We start from the raw sequence: 24,708 nt of genomic DNA on the forward strand, positions 1-24,708 counted from the left end.
GTTGCTCTGACAGACGGAGCTGGACTGAAGTACAGCCAAAAATCTGTTGGTTCATTTCACATTTATTTCCTGGTTGTGATAAAGTCAGTGCATATTTCAGACATGCTCATCTGTGAGTAGCTCCCTGCAGCTGATCAAGGAGTCAACATCCATGTGTAAAGTTCAGGTCACTGTCTGTCACAGCTTGTCTGCTGCCTAAGTCCAAATCACATTTACCACAAAGAAACTTTAACACCTTGAACATGATCTAAGTCCACACTGATCACAGTCTAACTGTTTCTTTAGGAACAAAAACCTGCTTGACTTGTTTCTGTTTTTAACTCAAATGATCAGGGTCAACAACAGTTGAGTATGAAGCTCAAGCTCGACTCCACTTGTCTTCTTTGTGATCATTATAAACTCACTCATTCACTCAGTTGTTCATTAAAACACAAGTCACAATGTCTTTGGCTTTCTTTAATGCAACAAAAATAGAAAGTTAAGATGTCTGCACAGGAAAAAACAAACAAATAAAAAAAGAAGATTTTAAAGGTGTACAGAAAAGAAAATTGAATTTGAGCCCACTTTGGGTCATAAAATTAATGTGATAAGTCATCTTTCAGACGTTGTAGGCCAAACTTTGTGCAAAATTCTATTTTTGAGTAAATCCGGGATGAAAGTGTGTATTTTTTTTCCGCATTGGATAATGCAGGCGCACGGATTATACGTCAGCCTGCTCACGATTCACCAGCCACTGATATTGGATCCGTCATTCAAACGTCTGAGACACACACACACACACGGAGCTCGGGCTCGCCCCAAGCTTTGAATATCCCGCCCGCTCGATAACGACCAATCAAATTCGTTTTCCTTACTCGGGTAAACTCGTGTTGCAGCTTGTGACAACTCGGCGCGACAAACAGAACAACGGCCATTTCTGATCTAATGATTCACAGATTCTGTGATAAGAAAACAACAACCTTTTTATATGAACAGACATATAACTGGACAAATCAAAGGTCAGAGTCTTTTCTGCTGTTTCATTTATGTTAACAGATCTATCAGCTCTGTGATCAGTCTGTTCATCAGGAGCTTCTTGAAATAAATTACAAGACTACAGCCTTATCTACTTAAATTGTATCTTTATTTATATGTATTAGATTTTGTTAACAGTGTTTTCAGTGTTTACATGTAATTTTATGGAGTCATCGTAAAACAGGAAAGTACAATCAACACAACATGAATGATAAAATTAGAATTATGGGAAAAACATTTTTAGCTGCTGGGTAACATGACACATATCAAAGAATTGACTACTTCCATCCCATATGAGATCACTGATCCAGTGTTTGTCAGTCAGGTTTCTGGTTTCCGGCGTTTGGATGGTTCAGAGCCATGTCTTCAGAAGCTGTAAGATCAGAAACACACTGTTAGTGTCAAACTGTGGGAAGTCCATTTAACCGGCATTTTAGACAAGATCAAATCAGTTTTACTTGCAGGGTGGACGGTTATTGGCTGAAAACAAGAGAAAAGACAAATCAGTTGTAAATGACAGGATGTGTTTGATCAGCTCATCACCACTGAATATGATTCTCTCCTCTACTCACTCAGACTTAGTGAACTCATTTTTTGAGCAGAAAACTGAAGCTTGTTTCAGTTTTACAATCTGGATAAAAACCTAAACGCTTCATCAGAGGCAGCAGAGTAAAAACAAGTTGTACTATGAAAACAGAAGAAGAGGTTCACTTGTCAAACATTTTCATATTGAAGTGCAGAGTTTAATCAGACTCTGAGTCTTGTCACTTGTTGCTTTATCACATTTTGACTCAGTGTTGCAGCCTGGACACAAACATCCACTCAGCTGCTGGACTCTCTCACCTGTCTTCTTTCCTGTTCCTCTTTTCCTTTCTTTTTTAAAAGCATAACAAACAATGGCGATGACAACAACCACTGCAACAGCAAGCACTGCAACAACGACGGTGATGGTCGAGTCACTGGACTTCTCTGTTCAACAAAACACAAAGAAACAAAACCATCATCACACAATGTGCAGGTGAAGCAGGTTAGAGCAGAGACTCATGTGTTCATCATGTGTCACATTCATCCACTTATCACCTCATCAGATTTCTGACAGAAACATGAATTAAACATAACAGAAGCTTTACAGATTGTCAGTGAGTCTTTTCACTCTTTGCACTTTGAGCTTTTCTCCACAGTGAGGCGCTGCAGACCAGGAAGAGACACAACAGATGTGCAGGATTTTCTAGGCTATAATGAAACTGAAGAGCTGAACACATCGTTTTCTTTTAGGTATCCTAAGGTAATGTGATTTATGTTGTAGATTATTTCTTTGAGGTCTCCTTTTTTGTTGTGTAATGTGATTTTTGTGTTTGTAAAATGTGTTTATCACCTTGATTATCTCTGATTCCAATGTTTCCCATGTTGGTCCTGATGTGAGCTTTGTCCAGTTTGGTGACGATGTCGTCCTTCACTCCAGAGAGCTGAAACACTCAGTCGTACCTCCTCCAGTCTTCAGCTTTGACTGATGAGACGTCCAGGTCAACACTCATCTGGAAGGATCCATCATGGTTGGGGAGGATCTCTCCTTGGTCCACGTCCTCATGAAGCTCCTCTCCATCTTTGGTCCAGAACATCAGGGCTCTGTGAGGGTAGAAACCTGTAGCGTGGCAGCTGACTGGAGAGGAGGGAGTCTTCTGGAGGAGACACACTGAGGGACGGACTGGAGAGAGGAGACGAGGAGTTATGATACAGTGGTGATTCAGTCTGATTGGTCGATATCAATAATATTGTGATCATCAAACTACATCATGTGATTCTACCTGTTCTCAGCAGAAAGTTCTTCCCATAGTTCAAGTACGTCTTCAGCCACTCAGGACAAATCTGAGTTAAGAAGTTCTCATTGTGTCTTATTCTCCCTTTCTCAGCATCCCAACTCAGTTTGATGACGTCAGCCTCTGGTTTCAGAGCCGTCCACATCTGTGTCTTCATGTCCAGTGATATGAAGTCTTCTCCATCATAACCAAACTGAAGAAAACCATTAATTTTTCCAGTCTCATCGTCCCATTCGCATCCACCCAACCTCTGTAAGATGTGGACACCTGAGATAGAGACAGAGACAGATGATGTCTCCTCTGGTCAGATGATGAGTTTTAGACCTTTCTCACAGTCATCTGCTGCTCAGTATTCAAAAACAGATAATGAGTGATTATTTATTTTATTTATTTATTTAGGGAGGACAGTGCACATTAATAAACATAACTGTAAAGGTGCCAGTGTTAGCCAAAGGCAAATTTTCAACTGTAGTCGGTGTGTGTGTATGTATACATATATATATCTGGAGGAGCCATGAATAATCAGAGGACTTGGTTTGTGGTTTATATTTTAGTTTGTAATGGTTTATATATTATTAGGCCCAACCTCAGTTTCTCAGTAACAGTTTATTTCCTGAGGTCTCAACAACATCAGTGATGAAACACATTTGTTTCACTTTGAAGAGTCACTGACACTGAATCAGTTGGTTAACATTGTTCAGCAGCAAAAAAACATTAAATATAACATAATACAGACTGTACCTACCTCCACTGTGGTTAAAACTCTGCTTGAGCTGTTGAATCCTGGATCTTAAACGAGGCAGAGTCCCAAAACACTCCATGTTGTACCACTGCTGATGTTCAGGGTTCTCATCCAATATTCTTTTCGACCAGGTCTGTTTTGGTTCCAGTGTGTTTGTGTTGGTGTCACAGTATCCGGCCTCAACGTCATCAATTAATCCAAGAGCCTCAAACTCAGGGAGGTTTGTGACTCCAGAAGACATAGTAGAGAAAAACTTCAGGCTGTGTTTCCCTGTAGAACAGACAAGGTTTTGGAGGTTTGTAGAAAAACAAGTGTTTTTATTATAAATTTAAACCTTCACTGCAAAACCTCAAAATCTTTCCAAGATCATTTGTGTTATTTCTTGTCAAATTTCTACAGAACAATCTCTTTCTACTTAAAATAAGACTCATCGTCTAAAAATTAACTTGTTTTTAGATAATTTTCACTTGTTTCAAACAAATTTTCACTTGAAATAAGTAGAAAAATCTGCCAGTGAAAGCAAGTTTTTCTTTCTGCTTGTATTAAGAAAGAAAAACTTGCTCTACTATCAGATTTTTCTATTAATTTTAAATGAAAATATGCTTGAAAGAAGTAAAAAAGTGTCTTGAAAACAAGCTAATTTATAAGAGTCTTATTATATGAGTATAATTCTTTTTTTTCTTTCTTTTTTTGAAATAAGACAAATATTGGAAAGATTTTGAGTTTTTGCAGTGTTCACTCCTCATGAATGTGATTTATTCAGTCAGATTCAGTTGAAAATCCAGTGGAGATAAAAGTGAAACCAAATCATGCAGCAGTGAGTAAAATCCAAAGCTAAGCAGAAAGTAAAGTGAAGAGCTGAATAAATATTTAAATGTGATCCTACCTGCTGATGAACTGAGACAGAGAAGAAGAAACAAAAGTAATGTATCCATTTTGTTTTTCTAACATCACTGTGTCCTCAGAAGGGAGGTTGAAGTGTTTGAGCTCAGCACATGGTTACACTATAGGCATGTCTAAACTATTTCACAAAGGGCCGTGTGACTGCAGGTTCTTGTTCCAACAAGCAGCAGAACACAGTCTGACCAATCAACTGCCTGTAGACTGAGATCAGTTGATTAAATTAATCAAGTCTGTTTTGCTGCTGCTTCGTTGAAAGAAAAAAAAAAAAAAACTGGAATGTGGAATCGTTGTCCTGACATGCCTATGGTGCCACCCTCCTGCCCTGCAGCCAGTTTTCACTTTGTGTTGCCAACTTGGCGACTTTCTCCCTAAATCAGTCGGGTGTCGACTTTCCAAATCCTCTCGGCGATTTTGTCAAAAACAACTAACAACACATCTAGCGATGTACCCTACTGTCCTCAGCGAGCAAAATCAGTGTCAGTCACTTCCTGCCAAACAATGAAGGATATCCATCACATTTTCACATCTATAAACTGATTCATATAACGTTTCAATGCAAGTCATTCATCCATCCATATCCGTGGGATTTTAAAAATCTTGATGCTTTCTAAAGGGAAATAAATATGCAGCACAGGATGTTTTTTTTCTTACATCTAAACACAGGAATTTACGTTTAGACATGAAAATTCTAAAACACCACTTTATTTTCCCTCCCAACAATCTGCTCCCGAGACAGAGTTTAAGTTGATGCAGGTATAGAAACAGGAAACAGAGGCTCACACTGAACTTCACACAGAAACAACTGTGATGAACTCAGTGAAGCTGATTGACAGTGTGTTTAATTAGGTGGGTGATTCTACCTCAGTCTAAAGACGGATTGGTTATAGAAGTGTGATATATTTATTTCACATTTGTGTACAGACCTAAATATACATATGACACAGTGTTACGTCCCAGCTCGTGCGTGGGAAAAGGACGTACATAAAATAGCCAGATGTAATTGGTGTTAGTCAATTGACGTTTATTGTAACAAGTTCTTCAACAAAAGAATGAACAAAGGGTAGCACTATAGGCGGGGACCAGGAGGGAGCTGTCAACGTAAAGAAAAGAATATAACCAAAAGGGTTAACTAACTAACCTCTCTGAGCAAAACGGTCAAAGGCAATAAAAGAACAGAAGACAATGAAAGAGAGCTCTGCAGACAAGGCTAAGTTATCCAAACCAAAATACAGAATGACAGCCTCCCACTGTACTTAGTGAACTAATACAATGTGTAAATCCTCAAATGTGTGCACCAACGGTATCAATATTGAACCTGACCCTGGCCCACCGCAACCGAGTGCAGCACGCAGCCAGACACAGGACTACATCCAGAGAGAGCGAGAGAGACTGACTACAAAGAAGAGTAACGACACGCATTGGTCCAATGGAAGCGCCTCCTGATGGCGGAATATGGGTATTGCAAAAGTGCCCAAGAACTGACAACTCTGCATTGTTGGTGAATGAGCAAGTGCTAATTTAAAGGGATAGTTCAACATTTTGGCAAATTGGCCCATTGCCATAATCCCTATAGTCATAGCAGTAGGTTCGTTACCTTTAATTGTCGGTGCAAGCTATTTTTAGAACAGCGGGGCGGAGCAGCAGGCTGCTCAGAGCTACGCTACGGAGGCTAAGGGAATTTCTTGGTTTCCCTCCCTCCCTTCCCTTAGCCAGGTAACAAACCTACTGCTATGACTATAGGGATTATGGCAATGGGCCAATTTGCCAAAATGTTGAACTATCCCTTTAAGGACATTTCTAGCTCACCTGTTGATAGCATCATTGAGAACCCCTTACAGATAAAAATTAACACATAGGCTAGTAAAAAACAAACAAACAGTTTTCTGAATGTTTCAATCTACATTTTATAATAAACAAATTATAAGTGTAATTTGATATGACCAAGACCAAGACACCTAAAAACAAAAACACGTCCGTTTTCATCAATTTACAAGCACGCTGCCGGCAACACACATACATTGGAGTGAATGGGTTTTCTGGGCTCTTTTGCAATACCCACATCCTGCCACTCGGGGCGCAAAACCCTTACCACAAGAGTCAATGGTGGTATTGTTACTCTCTTATTCCAGTGCTCTAGTTTGCACCGGTCCCCTCTTAAAGCCATGACGCCGCCCCCAGCACTGTGTGGTGATTGCTGGTCTCGAACACCTGGACACGCAGCAGCACTGGAACGGGGAGAGAGAAACACAGGAGCGGAGCGGGGAGAGAGGAGCAGAGGAAGGAGAGAGGAGGCCGTAACACACTCAGACTGGTTACAGAAAATAATCCCAGAGCTTCAGGTTGGATTCAGGTTCTCAGTGAGTTCAGAGTCACCAGGAGCTGTAAAAGTCACAAATGTTGTTAGTCCACTCATCATCACACACTGAACTTCCTGTCTGGACAGTTTAGTTAAAGCTCTTTAACCCACTGTAACGTTCATGTGTTCAGAGGCAGTAGAGGAAAAACTAGTTGTACTTACGAGGTGCAGGGAGATGAACTGAAAACAGAAGAAGTTCATTGGTCAAACATTTTCATAATGAAGTGAAAATCACACAAAAAATACAACTTTTTTTTATTATAAAAGTGCAAGATGAAAAAATGTAATACAGAAATGAGTCCCAAGCATCTGTTAACGGCAACATCTGTGGGTCACTGAAAAGAGTAAAAGAGTTGGTTCTCACTTCCATTTTCTCGTGCGGTAGATTATTCCAGTAATGCACCCTGCCAGCAGGAGACCTATCCCAGCGACTTTCAGGATAGCAATGTAGAGAACTGAAAGATCAACTGAAACAACAGAATATGTATTCATTGAAGATGAAGTGCTGAAAATATTCTTCATGAAGTGAACATTCAAGCAGCTGATGGACTGTGTCAACTAGCGTCTTTTAAAAGGGTCAGAAATGCATTTTGTTTTCTGCACCAGTGCTCCCTGCTGCTCATCACAACTGGTTGACACATTGATTCAGTTATATTACAGGTTTATTTGCTAATTTATATTCCAAATCTACTGAGTTTGCATGACGACCTCACACAACCACACATAGACTAAACCACACTAGCAGAGGTGAGAGAGACTGTTGAAGCTTTGGAGTTTTTCTGTCTGTAAGTGGTGAAACTGTTCTCGATTTGTTACCCACTGTACAGACAAACAGATGTTCCCGCATATCAAACAACCAGTGTGTTAACCACAGTTCACAGGAAATCAAACCAGCAGTAAACACACCACTGAGGGTCATGTTGGTTGGTTGATCAGGGAAACTATAGAGCATTCAAATGTCACTTCACTGAGAGGATACAGCCCATTATAGATCATCATATATGCTCACAGTAGCAGTGAACAATGTAAAAAATATTAAACACTCACAAATCAGCACAACAAAGATTCACGTTCAGAACATCTGATGAAATTAATCAATAAAACAACCAATGTGTCTGATTCCAGCTTTACCTGAGTTGGTCCTGATGTGAGCTTTGTCCAGTTTGGGACGATGTCGTCCTTCACTCCAGAGAACTGAAACACACAGTCGTACCTCCTCCAGTCTTCAGCTTTGACTGATGAGACGTCCAGGTCAACACTCATCTGGAAGGATCCATCATGGTTGGGGAGGATCTCTCCTTGGTCCACGTCCTCATGAAGCTCCTCTCCATTTTTCCTCCAGAACATCACAGCTTTGTTTGGGTAGAAACCTGTAGCGTGGCAGCTGACTGGAGAGGAGGGAGTCTTCTGGAGGAGAGACACTGAGGGACGGACTGGAGAGGGAGAAATGTGTTTTACTCCATATTCACTGTGATGTTAAATGACTTGTTTAAATCTACATCAGGTCATGTGACTCTACCTGTTCTCATCAGAGAGCTCCTTCCATAGTTCACATAGTTCTTCAGTCTCTCAGGACACAGCTGGGTGAGGAAGTTCTGCAATTGAGATAATGAAACTCTGTCCTCGTCCCATCCCCGTTTAATGACGACGGCCTGTGGTTTTGGTGCGATCCATGTTTGTGTCTTCAAATCAAATACTATGAAGTCTTCTCCATCGTAACCATACTGGTTGTTGACAGAAACCTCTTGAGTCCAATCGTCCCATTCACATCCAAACATCCTCTGGTAAATGTGGACGCCTGAGACAGAGACAGAGACAGAAACTACTGTCAACAACAAACTGAAACTGTTTAATGTGAAATAACATGTTGTTAGGCTACTCAAGTTTAACAGTACATGACTGATGATTTCAATCACTAATTCTATAGCAAAGAGGTTGGAAATATTCACTTTTATACAACATGAAACAGACTCAGAATTTTAACGAATAGAATGAAATGACAAAACAAAAATTGAAAAACACATTAATGTTCCCATGTTTGATCTCTATATTCTTTTGCATAAAAAACTTGAACAGAAAATATTTCAGCAGTGAGACATGAATTTACCTTCAGTGTGGTTGAAGAGCTGCATCCACTCCCTCATGTTGGAGTTAAAGGAGCTTCGACCAACACGACACTCCTCAGTGAGTGTGTCCATGTGTGTTGGATCCTCTTCCAGTAGTTTTGTCATCCAGTCCTGTTTGAGTTCAGCTCCTCTGCTGTTACTGTCACAGTAAATCACCTCAACATCATCAACCGTCGTCACAGCAACAAACTCCGGCCAGGTTTGGATTCCAGAAACTCCAGTGAATAAAAACTTCAGGGAGTGAGTCACTGAAACACATTTTCACAAATGAATAATACATACATAAACAGAAATAACAAAATAAGATGAATTTTTGAACAAATTATTATCATTCATCCATTTTCTTGTGTACCCTACCTCAGATTAAATAAATGATACCCCATTGTTATAGAAATTAATGCACAAGTTGCTCTAAAGCAGTCACATGATTAAACAGATACCTGCAACTGCATGTGATAAAAGTTCATTTGTAGAAGTGGTTACTATAAGATCAATAATCTGGTTTTATTTGAAGCATGCACCTTTTCTGGTCTGTACATCAGGGATGTCACAGATTCAGCAGCACAGCCTTGAGTTGTAGTTTTGATAAAAGGTCTAAAGAGGCATCGACTTCAGTGTAAAAGTTCCTGAGATGTTAAAACAAAAAAAGTTACAATAAAATGTGATCTTACCTGGAGATGCTGCGTGACAGCAGAGGAGCAACACAAATATTGTTTCCATCATGTTGTATGGAAGCTACTTGTTCAAACCTCACACTCACACAGCTGCTCACATGTCGACAGAGAAAGGAAACAGTGACAGCCGAGGGGAGGAGAGAGGTCTAAATGTGGCTGCACGAAAGGAACAACACCAGTGCCCACAAAATTCACACCTGTGCAGCTCACAGGGTCTTTAAAATATGTTTCAGCTCCACAGTGTGAGAAATAAAGAAGTCAGTGGTGTAGGCGGGAAGATAGTAACATCTTTTTGTTGTGATTTATTGTCTCACAAGGTGCTAAAGCCACCAAACACAGTTCCTTACAGGTAAGTTTCCATTCAATGTCTTTACTGTATGTAAAAACAAAAAGCTGCCAAACCATCAGAAACTGTTTGCTTCCCATCTCGCACCTGCAGCTCGTTTCCTGTCCTACTGCCCCATCTAGTGGTCAAACATAAAAACTACAACCAACATACTGTATGTTTTTTTCCTCCTTTCTCAGTGTCATGAAACATATTGAATATTGCTGAAAATATCACAATTGTACACACTGTGACTCTTTCATCCTTCATCATCCAATCACAGTGCAACAACTTTTACATTAATAATGTTCATAACATAGTGTCACAGTTCTTTCTTCTTAAAGACAGCAGAGGAGTTTCAAAATGGCAGAATCTCCTGATCACTGTCCAGAGTGCTGATCCTGGAGCTGCTTCAGGTACATGATGTTGGTGCAGCATCCTCTTCTCCTCCTCACCGTCCTTCAAGACAAACAGGAAATAAAGGGTGAAGATGAAACCCTTACTTATTATATACGCTGAGAGAAAAGACAGCAGGTAGAATACTGTACTTACTGTTAACAAGCTGAAACCCTGAAATACAAATAAGAGATATGATGTCAAAGAAAGTAAGTGACTTTCACAGAGAACAGCCCATAATATGAAGGACAGGACTGTCACAGGTTCATTCTGACTTTATCACTGGAGGATAACAACATTGTTGCTGACCTTGTATCTTCTTCCTCCACATCAGTCCACAGATGCAGAGAATCAGCAGCAACACAACAACAACAACAGCTCCACTGACAGGACCGACAGGAAACTCTGAGGGAGGAACTGGAGCCAGAACAATAATATTTACACTTTATATCAACATTGTTGCAGCTTAACAAAACCAAGCGTTCATTGTTGTGTCTCAATTTGAATACTTCCATACTCACACTAACTATTTGGAGTAAGTAAGTGCGTTCACATTGACTAGTGTGGCAAAATGCAGTGTGATGTAAGTACCTGGATTCTGCACTCATAACGGTCAAAAAGTTGAGTGTGGAAAGATGGACACTCACCACCCTCAATGATCGCCGTCTTGGCTTCATAGCAGAACATAACATAGGCCTATGTAAATCAACATACTAGCAGGCCAATGTTTTCCACCAGTAAGAGGAGCCGGCTGACGCGGCGGTGGTGGCATAATCTCCAACTCGTATTAAACAGATGTCCCACACAAGCAAAAACTAAAAAGTCTATGAGTAAGGCCTTAATTATTGCCAATTTAAATAACAAACCAAACAAGCCGGTAGATGTGTTCAAGGGCGACTGTAGCAGTCCAAAAAAAGAAGGAGACGTTGGCAACTGTTGCAATCGTTTGTTCCAGTAAGTGCACAACGACAGCTTCAGTTTTCAGTTTCTCTGTTGCTCATTTCCTGTTGCCTAAGTGCTATCTAAAGATACTTGTCTTTGGCTTAAAGAAACTAAGGAACCTGGGGGAAAAGAGGCTCAGGAGACAAGAAGACCGGATGATGTCTCTCTTACCCATGTTGGTCCTGATGTGAGCTTTGTCCAGTTTGGTGACGATGTCGTCCTTCACTCCAGAGAGCTGAAACACACAGTCGTACCTCCTCCAGTCTTCAGCTTTGACTGATGAGACGTCCAGGTCAACACTCATCTGGAAGGATCCATCATGGTTGGGGAGGATCTCTCCTTGGTCCACGTCCTCATGAAGCTCCTCTCCATCTTTGGTCCAGAACATCAGGGCTCTGTGAGGGTAGAAACCTGTAGCGTGGCAGCTGACTGGAGAGGAGGGAGTCTTCTGGAGGACAGACACTGAGGGACGGACTGGAGAGAGGGAGACTCAGACCAACTCAGGTCTTAAAACAAGGTGATGTTAGACTGAGGAGTGATGATACAGTGGTGATTCAGTCTGATTGGTCGATATCAATATTGTTGTGATCATCAAACTACATCAGGTCATGTGACTCTACCTGTTCTCAGCAGAAAGTTCTTCCCATAGTTCAAGTACATCTTCAGCCACTCAGGACAAACCTGAGTGTAGAAGTACTCGTTGCGTTTCATTCTTACTTTCTCAGCATCCCATCTCAGTTTGATGACGACAGCCTGTGGTTTGGCAGCGACCCACGTCTGTGTCTTCATGTCAAATGATATGAAGTCTTCTCCATCATAACCGTACTGATGAAAACCAGTAACTTCTCCAGTCTCATCGTCCCATTCACATCCACTCAACCTCTGTAAGATGTGGACACCTGAGACAGAGACAGTTAAAGGACAGATGACGTTACCTCTTGTCAGATGATCAGTTTTAGACCCTGTCTCATTCTCACAGTCCTCTGCTGCTCAGGATTCAAAAGCAGATAATTAGTCATTTTTATAGGCTAGCTGTATCTGTTGGAGCCATGAATGATTTATATTTTGGTTGGTTATGGTCTATATATTGTTATTTGTATTTGCCACAATTTGATATGTTGTGATAATTTATGAATGTCATTATTATTGAACAGTCACAGTGATGACAGTAGAAAGTTGGGTCATATTAATGTAGATGGTGAGTGGATGACTTAAAGAGTAGTAACTAAACCTCTAAACCACTTTTTTCTGCTGAAAACAAATATTATTATTACAGGGGCAGTCACTTTTCGGCAAGGCTTTGCCAGAAAGTGACTGCCCCTGTAACTCAGGAGTGCAAAGGGTAACATTGGTGCCCTCGACTATCACTCCAGAAAATGTTGTTGCTGTTAAACAGAGACTGTACCTACCTCCACTGTTGTTGAAACGTTGCTTGACCTGGTGAATCGTGAATCTGAAATGAGGCAGAATCTCGAGACAGTCTCTGTTGTAGCGCTGCAGGTGCTCAGGGTGATCATCCAGTGCTCTTTTTGCCCAGGCCTGTTTTGGTTCCACTGTGTTGGTGTTGTCGTCACAGTGGCCAAACTCAATGTCATTAATCAACGCGACAGCCACAGCCTCAGGAAAGTTTGTGAGTCCAGAAGAAACAGTGCAGAAAAATGTCAGGGTGTGTTTCACTGTAGAACAGACAAGGTTTTTATTTGCACCTTAATATTCCCTGAACTGGTGTGCACATTAATAAACTTTGTTTTGTCTTGACCTGTTTAAATGTTGTTAAGGTCTGGGGTTACATATAATTTATATAATTTATTTTTGGACAATGAGTTTATTTTAAGGAATAATATGATGGTGTGTGGCCTGTGTTCACCATATGGCTGGTCAGATTAGTTTGTTAACGAGCTAAATAACCAATAAATGAATTACTGTAACACTGGGCTGCACAGTGAGACAGTGGTCAGCCCCTTGGTTCCTTGGCCTGGAACCTTTCTGGGTGGAGTTTGCATGTTTATTCAGTTCATCTGAGGGCTGGCACACGTGAACGTCTAGCTTGTGTCTAAAAAAGATAACAGATTATGGATCTTATTACATCCTTACCAACAAACAATATACATTATGTATATGATGATGTTACCTGCGGGTGCTACGTGGCAGAAGAGCAGCAGTATCAGGAGCTTCTCCATGTTGCTCTGACAGACTGAGCTCGCCTTAAGTACCGACAAGAACCAGTTGGTTTTCCTTGTTTATATCACAGATGATTCCCGGGGACTGTTGTTCGAAAGTAGAATAAAGAAATCCAGGAAAGGCCAGGTTAGACAGTCTCATATATCTACCCTGGTTTAATTGGTTGTTTGCACTCCGAAACAGGCTGAGGAGGAGCGGCTTTGTCACTTCCAGTCAGTGCGCAGCCACAGTTTTCTTCAGTCGACCACAGAGATTGACCACAGATTCACCGATAAGGTCTGGCGTACTTTCCTCCAATGAACAGCGGATCTTAATCCTGACGTAAAGTGACACACCTCTTTTACAAAAAAAAGAAGAAAAAAAAAGGAAACACCTCCGCTGAGCAGAGAGAACTGCTGACTGATTGAATGTGAAAGTAATCCAAAACTATAATCCGTCATAACTAAACTCCTTTCACAAACAATTGTGCACTTTCCCCTTAATGATGAGCAGTGGAAGTTGATTCATTGCACACATTTCTAAAGTAAAGTTCATACAGCACAAATACAAGCGGCCAAAAGTGCAACTGGTGAAAATGAATTAAATATAAGAACATTAAGCAGTCTGGTGCTTCAATAAATTGCTGATAACAATGTTCAAATGAGGTGTATAAATTATTTGGAAGGTGTCTGCTCACACATTTAACTTTATTCTTATTTTCGGAGGCCTATATATTTTGTAAAAGAATAAAAATAAATCTGTAGCTCTTTTTGCTCTATTGCTTTTTATGAGAAGCCAGTGGTCATAGAAAATATCATATGGACACAGATGCTGAACACCCTGACAGCCTGCCTGCTAATTGTGAGGATTGCCTGACATATGCAGTGTCCACAATACTGTGCTAATATGTGTTTTACAGAATTCACAAACCGTCAGACATCTGTATGCCCTGAATCTGAAGAAGCAGGCAGCGCTGGCAGATGCAAAGATTCAGTGTGAGAAGAGAAAGTTGCAGGATATGGAGCTTGATAGAGAATTACAAAAAAAAAAAACCCTTCAGAAAACTGGAACTGGAAATCAAGAAGCACATGAATAGGCCTAATTATGAAAAAATAATGTTTTGTGTTTTTTGATTATTGTGAATGTACAGTATTTAGTTTGTTTAAAAATCAGGCCAATATGTACATAAGAACATGGAATAATTGTATGAAACACAATTATTTCTGATCAGAGTGTCTGCTGACTTCACAAATAAGACAACAGAATCAACTAAGCCTGGCTGCTGAGAATAAATCACCATAGTAACTTGACCAGGATAAATTTAACTTGTTTTCGAACAACCGACTAAATTCAGCCAGGATAACCAACATATCCCGGCTTAATCCTATAGGTTTCGAACAACAGGCTACTGGTTTTGATAAATAAGTCAGTGTATATTTTAGACGCTCACCTGTGAGTGATTCACTGCAGGTGATCAAGGATTGAAGTTCAAGTCACTGTCTGTCTCAGCTTGTTTGGGTGAATATGATCCGTCCTCGCCTCAAAAATGATCAACTTTGCACTCATCAAATGCTGATGATAATGAAGTTTGCAGCAGTAGAATAGTTTTCCTGACACTAGTGATGATAATATCTGTAGCTACAGTTGCGCAGATGAACTCGTTCAATAATCAAAACATTTTGTTTTTGTGTAGCCTACTTGACTAGATTGGCCTGTAGGTCGTGTTGCTTCTAATTACTGCTGGGTCCTGGACAGGCCAGAGGGTTCAAACTGTAACTGTTTCCTCAAAAAGAACTGACTGACTTGCTTCTGTTTTTAATCCACATCAACAGGGTCAATGTCAACAATGTTGAGTATGAGGCTCAAGTTTGATTTCACTTTTCTTCTTTGTGATCGTTATCAACTCACTCCTTCACTCAGTTCATTAAAACACAAGTCACAACTCTGTGTCTGTCTGTCTGTGGTTCTCTTCCTCCATAACTACAGATTTAATGCAACAAAATGGAAAGTTAAGAACAGATAACATCTTGTTAAAAAAACACACAAAAAAATACAATTTTTTTTCTATTATAAAAGTCTTCACAGCCACACCGAATAAATTACAGCTGAAGATCAAAACATGGTGAGAAAGTGGTGCTGCCATCTAGTGGTGATGTACTGAAGCACACCCTTAAATCTAATTGGTGTAAAATGCCTTTTGTTTTTATTAAACACACAAATTACATCAATTGACAAGAAAAAGAAACACACTATGTACAGGACAAGAGGAGTTAGAAAGTTTTTCTTTCCTGGCTAAGTACAGTGCTCATATGCTAATATTTATATTTAGCAATATTAGCATATTTATCCATATTAATTCAATGTGTTGCATGATAATTAGCAATTGTGGCTGCAGCATTTGTTTTGTGTTTGTTTACGAACTAAAGTTTCTCTCATTAAAGTTTGGACCTGGCGATGGTCCAAGATGAAAAAATGTAATACAGAAATTAGTCCTTATGTGTATCAAATTTTCAAAACGCCAACATCTGTGGGTCACTGAAAAGAGTTGTATAGATTCTCACTTCCGTTTTCTCGCACAGAGGATTATTCCAGTAACACACCCGGCCAGCAGGAGAACTATCCCAACGGCTCTCAGGATACCGATGTAGAGAACTGAAAGATCAACTGAAACAACAGAATATTTATTCACACTGGTTGAAGATGAAGTGCTGAAAATATTCTACATGAAGTGAACATTCAATTGGACAATGGACTGTGTCAGCTGCAGCCAGCGTCTTTTAAAAGGGCCTGAAATGCATTTTCTGCCCACTGGTCTGTCCAGGCCCCAGCAGCTCAGTCCATGCTAATGGATTAAATTTAGATTGAGACTGTTAAAGCTTTGTTGTTTTCCTGTCTGTAAGTGGTGAAACTGTCTGTGCTCCATTTGTTACCCACTGTACAGACGAACACATATCAAACAACCAGTGTGTTCACCACAGTTCACAGGAAATAAAACCAGCAGTAAACACATCACTCAGAGTCATGTTGGTTGGTTGATCAGGGAAACTATAGAGCATTCACATGTCACTTCACTGAGTGGATTTAGCATTACAGCCCATTATAGATCATTATATAGGCTATGTTTGCAGTGAACACACATTGCTGTAGTGTTGCTGATGGTGATGGTTTACCTCAGTGATGTAAGAGGCAATGAATGAATGTCAAAAAGATAAAACACTCAATCAAAAACTCAAATCAGCACAGCATGAAATTAATCAATAAAACAACCAATGTGTCTGATTCCAGGTTTACCTGAGTTGGTCCTGATCTGAGCTTTGTCCAGTTTGGTAACGATGTCGTCCTTCACTCCATCGAGCTGAAACACACACTCACAGTTCTCCCAGTCTTCAGCTTTGACTGATAAGAGGTAAATGATCTTCTGGAAGGATCCATCATGGTTGGGGAGGATCTCTCCTTGGTCCACGTCCTCATGAAGCTCATCTCCATCTTTCCTCCAGAACATCACAGCTTTGTTTGGGTAGAAACCTGTAGCGTGGCAGCTGACTGGAGAGGAGGGAGTCTTCTGGAGGAGAGACACTGAGGGGGGGACTGGAGAGAGAGAAATGTGTTTTACTCCATATTCATGATGTTTAAATCTACATCAGGTCATGTGACTCTACCTGTTCTCATCAGAGACCTCCTTCCATAGTTCACATAGTTCTTCAGCCTCTCAGGACACTGCTGGATGAGGAAGTTCTTCAACTGGAATAATAAATCTCTGTCCTCATTCCACCTCTGTCTAATGACCACTGCCTGTGGTACTGGAGCGATCCATGTCTCTGTCTTTAAATCAAATGATATGAAGTCTTCTCTATCATAACCATATTGATTATAGCTGATAACCTCTTGAGTCTCATCGTCCCATTCACATCCAAACATCCTCTGGTAAGTGTGGACGCCTGAGACAGAGACAGACAGAGACAACTGTCAACTACGAACTGAAACTGTAATAACATGTTTTTACTCATATTTAACAGTAGGCTATATGATTGATTTCAATCACTCATTCTGCAGCATAGAGATTGAACATATTTATACAGCATGAAACAGACAAACACTCAGACTTCAGAATTTTAACAAATTCTAGAATGAAATGACAAAACTTTGACAATCACAATGTTCCCATGTTTGATCTCTAAATGTATTTGCATAACAAACTTGAATAGAAAATATTTCAGCAGTGAGACATGAATTTACCTTCAGTGTGGTTGAAGAGCTGCATCCACTCCCTCATGTTGGAGTTGAAGGAGCTTCGACCAGCACGACACTCCTCAGTGAGTGTGTCCATCTGTGTTGGATCCTGTTCCAGTAGTTTTGTCATCCAGTCCTGTTTGGGTTCAGCTCTTCTGCTGTTACTGCCACAGTGAATCACCTCAACATCATCAACTGTCGTCACAGCAACAAACTCCGACCAGGTTTGGATTCCAGAAACTCCAGTGAATAAAAACTTCAGGGAGTGAGTCACTGCAACACATTTTCACCAAATAAATAAATAAATAAATATGCAGATTTTTGAAATAACTGATTTCCATTTATCAAAATGCATGACAGGAACATCTCCAGTGTTCACACAATTCACACTTGTGCAGCTTGCAGGGTCTTAAAATTATGTTTTACTTCCAAACTGTGAGGAATAAAAAAGTCAGTGGCATAGGCAGGAAAATCTGTTTTTTGATATTTATTATCTCCCAAGGTGCTCAAAATAGGCGCACGGAGCCACCAACAGATAACAACAACATGGTTCGTCCATCTTTCTGCTCGGGGACTTCAACACCCACGTAGGTGGGGGGAGGGGTACCTGAACGGGTTTGATTGGCAGGAATGGCCTCCCCGTGGTGGTGTTTTTTTGCTGGATGTCTGTGCCAGTCACAGTTTGTCCCTAACGATCATAACCCAACTGTATTGTGAGGGTTTGCTGGGAACATCTGGCGGAATCGTTTGTCAAGGAGGTCTTCAACTCCCACCTTTGGGAGAGCTTCGACCAGATCCAGCGGGAGGCTGGAGACATTGAGTTAGAGTGGACCATGTTCTTGAAGCTGTGGCTGTAAGGTCTCTGGTGTGTTTGTGGTGGCAACCCCTGAACCCGCTGGTGGACAATGGAAGTAAGGGATGCCGTCAAGATAAAGAAGGAGTCCCATTGTGCCTCATTGGCTTGTGGGACTCCTGAGGGAGCTGACGGGTACCGGCAAGCCAAGCGTGCGGCAGCTTGGCCAGTTGTGGAAGCAAAAACTCAGAGCCTAGGAGAAGTTTGTGGAAGCCATGGAGGAGGACTAGGTAAACCATCCAGTGCCACAGAAGGGGGTTAGCAGTGCTCTACCAAACTCTTTACAATGGAGGTGGGGAGCTGTTGACCTCAACTGGGGACATTGTCGGGCGTTGGAAAGAATACTTTGAGGATCTCCTTAATCCCACTGGCATGCCTTCCGTCGAGGAAGCAGAAGCTGGGGACACAGAAGTTGATTCATTCATCACCCAAGCTGAAATCACTGAGGTAGTTTGGAAGCTCCTTAGTGGCAAGGCACTGGGGGTGGATGAGATCCGCCCTGAGTACCTCAAGTCTCTGGATGTTGTTAGGCTGTCGTGGCTGACACGCCTCTGCAGCATCGCGTGGCAGTCGGGGACAGTGCCTCTGGACTGGCAGACCGGGGTGGTGGTCCCTCTCTTCAAAAAGGGGGACCAGAGGGTGTGTTCCAACTATCGGGGTATCACACTCCTCAGCCTCCTGGGGAAAGTATTTTCCAGGGTACTGGAGAGGAGAATTTGAGTCCTGGTTTCAGAACGCTGGACCAGCTCTATACTCTCCACAGGGAGCTTGAGGGTTCATGGGAGTTTTTCCAACCAGTCCACATGTGTTTTGCTGACTTGGAGAAGACATTTGACCTTGTCCCTCGTGGCGTTCTGTGGGAGGTGCTTTGCGAGTATGGGGTCCGAGGCCCTCTGCTAAGGGCTGTACGGTCTCTATACGATCGGAGCAGGATTATTTTTATGGACAGAATTTCTAGGCACAGCCAGGGGCTGGAGGGAGTCTGGAGCAGCACAGTGCAACAGGCAGAGGAGCATGAAGAGATGCAGGAGTGTGACGGCTCTATACTTCAATTTTAATAAGTAATTTGAAATGATTGATATACTTCTAGTGTCGTGTGTCATCGTGCAGAGGAAGACAGTGTTCACCACAGTTCACAGGAAATCACACCAGCAGTAAACACATCACTCAGAGTCATGTTGGTTGGTTGATCAGGGAAACTACAGCATTCACATGTCACTTCATTGGGTGGATTTAACATTACAGCCATAGTGCGAAATACGGGGGGGTTTGGGGGGGTCGGACCCCGATTAACCCCTTGAGACCCCCTGAAAGACTCAAAAGCAAAATCTGAGGGGGGTCTAAAACTTGTCAAAAAAATAGGCTAAATAATATAATATAATATAATAATTTTATTGTGGTCAATTAAATGCGTTTAAGATCACCATACAGTATTCATAATTCAAAACATTTAGGCCTATTTGTTTAACATTAATCTGAACTATGTCGCCTGTGCATTATGCAAATTAGCCATGTGCGCCAGCCCAGCGCAAGAGACGTCGACAGGCTGGTTGAGAAGTCACAATAACAATGGCTAGCAAGCGAAAGCTAAATCAGAGTGTAACTTATCACTCGCACACTTTGGATTCACAAAAGGGTGGCACTCAGAGATGAAGAGATAGACGATGTTGATGTCGCTACCGTGAGCCCACTCGCTATCAGAACAGAGGATCCCGTTCCTCTCCCACCCTCTGCCGAAGAAAGTGAAGTTGAGGCCGAGTGCTCTGAAGACGTAGCCGATGCCACTTCCCCTGCTGCTAGCACTGGTGATTGGCCGCTTTTCTTTTTCTTTTTCTCTCTCTCTCTCTCTCTTTTTCTTTCTTTTTTTTTTTTTTTTTTACACCTAAGCAGGTGGGGTAATGGTAAGAGGCTATAGCCTGCTTCAGCATAGCTACTCGAGGCCTGTTATACGAATGTGATTTGTGGATGTGTTCAATGCTGTGTTTAAACGTATGCTAGATGGGTGGTTAGATAAGGCATACATGATCGGTCATAGTTGCAGGCTGAGGTTCTCGTGCACTGATTGCACGTCAGTCTCCGATCTCCAGATTTATACAGTTGGTTGTTATTCGAGTGCACGAGTTTGGTGTCTTTCATTCATTTTAATTATTGTATTTTATTTATTGTCTATTCGTTTCTGCATTGCCCTGATCGCACGCCAGTCTCCTATACCTGGCATTCATTGTTCAAGTGCGCCAGTGTGGTGCCAATTATTGTCTTTTATTTATTTTACTTAGGGACCGTTCGTTATTTATGGAATGGGCCACCGGAGGAAAATGGGGGGGGGGTCATGTCATAATATTCTTTGTTGAGGGGTGGGTCCACTAAAAAAAAAAAGGTCAGCAAGGGGGGGTCATTCAACATTTTGTCTGGAGGACACTAGCCTGATGCATCAGCCGCTTATTTCATTACATTTCAAAAAGCGTCTGAACCTGAGCCATAGGGATTCGTTTGCTTCCGGGAGGCGGTTGCTTACATTTGCTTCAACTAATCGCTGCTGCTTGGTGGTCACGTGTGCTATACACCGGTTAAGCTCATAGGTTAATCTTGAGCGCTTGAGTTCAACGTCATCGCCTTCACTTACCCGTCTGTTCGCTGATTGGTCCGTCCGCTCTGGCGGACGGAGCAAACCGAAACGCATTGCTAGTGTCCTGACTACATGGTTGAGGCAAATGAAATTTGCCGGAACCAGTAGGCGGCGCTAGCCTGGCTAGGAGGACACTGCAATGCCCGCAAAAAATAAAAACAAAACAAAAACGGGACATTTCTAAGCTGCAAACGCTGATGACAACGAGAGCAACGGCCCCCAAATCACAACGTTATTTTATATTGCTCTGGTCTGCCCTGAGTGGCATTCGAACCCGAGTCTCCCGCACGGCAGGCGACGATGCTAACCGCTTCGCCAAGAACTCAATAAGGATTTTGCCCGTGGCTTAGCACGTCTTTTATGGGTGAGTGAGTTTAACTTCAGTACCATACAGAGGCTACGCTGCCTCATTGCGTAACTCTACATAGTCTGAGCAGCACGTACGTTCACGTTGCTTTCGTGAATTGTAAACACACAGACACCCCCCTCGGTTTTCGCGTCCAGCAGTTTAGCGGCTAATTCAACAGCAGTGATGGATAACTGTACCAGAGAGGCTCAACAACTTAATGAGCTTCATTTGAGGAATAAACAGCAGCTTTTACCTGACGGGAGACCGACGCCTGAGCTACGGTAGCTAACAGTTAGCTGGTTTTATCTACTCTCTCTCTTTCCCTCTCTTTCTTACGCGCGCGCACGCACGCACGCACGCACGCACGCACGCACACACACACACACACACACACACACACACACACACACACACACACACACACACACACACAGAGAGAGAGAGTTGTCTGTCATATCTGTTGTAAAACTTGTAATAATACGTTGTTGTTGAGTACGGTTCACATTATTGTTGCTTCGGTTTGAGTGTGGATTAATTGTTAATGGCTTGTTGTGTAATGTGAGCTGGTCCAAAATCGCAATTCTGTTATTGATGAGTTGGGTTTTAATAACAGCTGATAAATGGCATGGATTGATGAGAAGGTGTTGCACACATGGTTGTCAAAATGAAATAATGTAGTGTCACGCGCTACGTGATGCGATGTCACGTATGGCTGGGGGGGGGGGGGGGGGGGGGGTCATGTATCTTTTGATAAGGCTTATGCAGGGTCATGTTAAAATTTACTGACTCCGACAGGGGGGTCATGTAAAAAAAAAAAAAAGTCCCGTGAATCCCTCCGGTGGCACTGATGATAAATAACGAACAGTCCCTTATCGTCTATTTATTGTCAATTACTTTCTGCATTGTAGTGCACAACTTTGCCTCTCCTTTTTATGCTATAGGCTAATTTTCTTGGCTTATTGTAATAGTCCTACTGTATAAAAAGAAAAAAAATAACGGTATTGCTCAACAATCGCGAGTTAGGGACCCCCTCCGAATATTGATGGGTATTTCGCACAGTGATTACAGCCCAAAAGAATCATATCACGGCTGCAGTGTTGCTGATGGTTTACCTCATTGATATTAGATTTGCCTTCTGGCTCCCGATTCAGACTTCCTCGTATCAAAAGTAATAGGTACAAGCATTCCTTGATCCCTACAGCCATCTCCCTTTTGAATTCTGTACAGGGTAGGAGTCGTACCTGACTGTTTGACTGATATTCTGTGGTTCTGTTCTCTGTTTCTTGTTTCTTGTGATGTTGATGATGATGTAGATATGGAGGATACGCACTGATTGCACTTTTCCGGTCATTTATGGGCTTTTTAGTCGTGCCACGGTTGTTGTTTCAACACACTGTATTTTACCCCCCCCCCCCTTTTTAATTGTGTGTCTTGTATCTGTGTTCTTTTTACTTGCTGCAACAATAATTGGCCTACGGGGACACAAATAAAAACCTTGAACCTTGAACCTAGAGTCATAGAATGAATGTCAAAAATATAAAACACTCACAAATAAGCGAAATAAAAATATATGTGCATAAAATCTGACAAAATAAACCAATAAAACAACCAATGTGTCTGATTCCCGCGTTACCTGATTTGGGTGAGTTGCTCCTGATCTGAGCTTTGTCCAGTTTGGTGACGATGTCGTCCTTCACTCCAGAGAGCTGAAACACACAGTCGTACCTCCTCCAGTCTTCAGCTTTGACTGATGAGACGTCCAGGTCAACACTCATCTGGAAGGATCCATCATGGTTGGGGAGGATCTCTCCTTGGTCCACGTCCTCATGAAGCTCCTCTCCATCTTTGGTCCAGAACATCAGGGCTCTGTGAGGGTAGAAACCTGTAGCGTGGCAGCTGACTGGAGAGAAGTGAGTCATCTGGAGGAGAGACACTGAGGGGGGAACTGGAGAAGGAGAACACCATATTCACTGTGATGTTAAATGACTCGTTTAAATCTACATAGGTCATGTGACTCTACCTGTTTTCATCAGAGACCTCCTTCCATAGCTCACATAGTTCTTCAGCCTCTCAGGACACTCCTGGGTGAGGAAGTTCTTCATTTGAAATAATGAAGCTCTGTCATTGTCCCACCTCTGTTTAATGACGACGGCCTGTCGTACTGGAGTGATCCATGTCTGTGTCTTTAAATCAAATTCTAAGAAGTCTTCTCCATCGTAACCATACCGGTTATAGGCAGAAACCTCTCCAGTCTTATCGTCCCATTCACATCCAAACACCCTCTGGTAAATGTGGACGCCTGAGACAGAGACAGAAACTACTGTCAACTATAAACTGGAACTGTTTTAGGAAAAATAGCATGTTGTTACTCAAATTTTGTTAACCAGTTCATGATTTCAATCACTCGGTCTACTGTGTAGAGATTGGAAACATTTACTTTCATACAACATGAAACAGACAAACACTCACAAAAACTATTTATTTGAACAAATAGTACAAGAATGAAATGACAAAACACCTTTACCTTCAGTGTGGTTGAAGAGCTGCATCCACTCCCTCATGTTGGAGTTAAAGGAGCTTTGACCAACACGACACTCCTCAGTGAGTGTGTCCATGTGTGTTGGATCCTGTTTCATCCAGTCCTGTTTGGGTTCAACTCTTCTACTGTTACTGTCCCAGTAAATCACCTCAACATCATCAACCGTCGTCACGGCAACAAACTCTGGCCAGGTTTGGATTCCAGAAACTCCGGTGAATAAAAACTTCAGGGAGTGAATCTCTGCAGCACATTTTCACCAAATAAATAAATAGATAAATAAATAAATACTCTGCAAACTCCAATTGACTCACTGGTTGTTTTTTAAAGCAGCATTAATCGGGAAATTATAAATGAAATGTTTGGTTGTGCATTTACTCCATAGACCTACAGTATATACACTCTAATATCTTTTTTTCTCTTTTTTCTGAATTTCCTTCCTATAACATGGCCCATAGGCAAGTGCGTGTTAAGGGGTTTAATTGTGGTAACTGTGTCCTTAGAGACTCATGAAGTTTTGGTGTTTTCCTGTCTGTAAGTGGTGAAACTGTTCTCGATTTGTTATCCACGGTACAGAAGAACACGTATCAAACAACCGGTGTGTTCACCACAGTTCACAGGAAATCGCACCAGCAGTAAACACATCACTCTGAGTCATG

General features: G+C 41.7%; 3 protein-coding genes and 1 long non-coding RNA gene across 4 annotated transcripts; all 4 read right to left on the bottom strand.

Annotated features, from left to right (window-relative positions):
* Nucleotides 1–2,412: 2,412 nt before the first annotated feature.
* LOC146978085 (major histocompatibility complex class I-related protein 1-like) lies at nucleotides 2,413–9,184 on the bottom strand. The gene is made up of 3 exons (XM_085790803.1): nucleotides 8,940–9,184; nucleotides 8,352–8,630; nucleotides 2,413–2,719 (listed from the first exon to the last, which is right to left on the bottom strand). Exons 1-3 carry the CDS (start codon nucleotides 9,061–9,063, stop codon nucleotides 2,490–2,492), a joined length of 633 nt encoding a protein of 210 aa, XP_085646929.1. The 5' UTR covers nucleotides 9,064–9,184; the 3' UTR covers nucleotides 2,413–2,489.
* A 726-nt stretch (nucleotides 9,185–9,910) lies between these two features.
* On the bottom strand, nucleotides 9,911–10,988 carry LOC146978086 (uncharacterized). The gene is made up of 3 exons (XR_015037035.1): nucleotides 10,663–10,988; nucleotides 10,510–10,527; nucleotides 9,911–10,416 (listed from the first exon to the last, which is right to left on the bottom strand). It is a non-coding gene; the product is annotated as an uncharacterized LOC146978086 (long non-coding RNA).
* Nucleotides 10,989–11,356: 368 nt separating this feature from the next.
* Nucleotides 11,357–24,074, bottom strand: LOC146978087 (major histocompatibility complex class I-related protein 1-like). Its single transcript, XM_085790564.1, has 3 exons — nucleotides 24,038–24,074; nucleotides 23,534–23,812; nucleotides 11,357–11,769 (listed from the first exon to the last, which is right to left on the bottom strand). The coding sequence occupies exons 1-3, from the start codon at nucleotides 24,072–24,074 to the stop codon at nucleotides 11,372–11,374; spliced, it is 714 nt and encodes a 237-aa protein (XP_085646690.1). The 3' UTR covers nucleotides 11,357–11,371.
* Nucleotides 11,902–17,965, bottom strand: LOC146978088 (major histocompatibility complex class I-related protein 1-like; the record flags this gene model as incomplete). The annotated part of the gene is made up of 5 exons (XM_085790476.1): nucleotides 11,902–12,194; nucleotides 12,705–12,971; nucleotides 16,723–17,043; nucleotides 17,115–17,393; nucleotides 17,692–17,965. Coding segments are annotated over 5 exons (1,434 nt in total), but the record flags the coding sequence as incomplete, so codon positions are not given.
* Nucleotides 24,075–24,708: the final 634 nt, after the last annotated feature.

Source organism: Trachurus japonicus, chromosome 11 (genome assembly GCF_045865225.1).
Source record: "Trachurus japonicus isolate A0001 chromosome 11, Traja_1.0".
Taxonomy (NCBI): domain Eukaryota; kingdom Metazoa; phylum Chordata; class Actinopteri; order Carangiformes; family Carangidae; genus Trachurus; species Trachurus japonicus.

Bases quoted from the DNA above. Each gene is read 5' to 3' on its own strand.
- LOC146978085 (XM_085790803.1), bottom strand. From the start codon at position 9,063: ATGACAAAACTACTGGAAGAGGATCCAACACACATGGACACACTCACT. The intron at 8,631-8,939 runs GTAAATTCATGT...TCTCTGTCTCAG, and splicing joins GCTCTTCAACCACACTGAAG to GCGTCCACATTTACCAGAGG. The intron at 2,720-8,351 runs GTAGAGTCACAT...TCCTCTCTCCAG, and splicing joins GAGCTCTCTGATGAGAACAG to TCCGTCCCTCAGTGTGTCTC.
- LOC146978087 (XM_085790564.1), bottom strand. From the start codon at position 24,074: ATGAGGGAGTGGATGCAGCTCTTCAACCACACTGAAG. The intron at 23,813-24,037 runs GTAAAGGTGTTT...TCTCTGTCTCAG, and splicing joins GCTCTTCAACCACACTGAAG to GCGTCCACATTTACCAGAGG. The intron at 11,770-23,533 runs GTAGAGTCACAT...CCCTCTCTCCAG, and splicing joins GAGGTCTCTGATGAAAACAG to TCCGTCCCTCAGTGTCTGTC.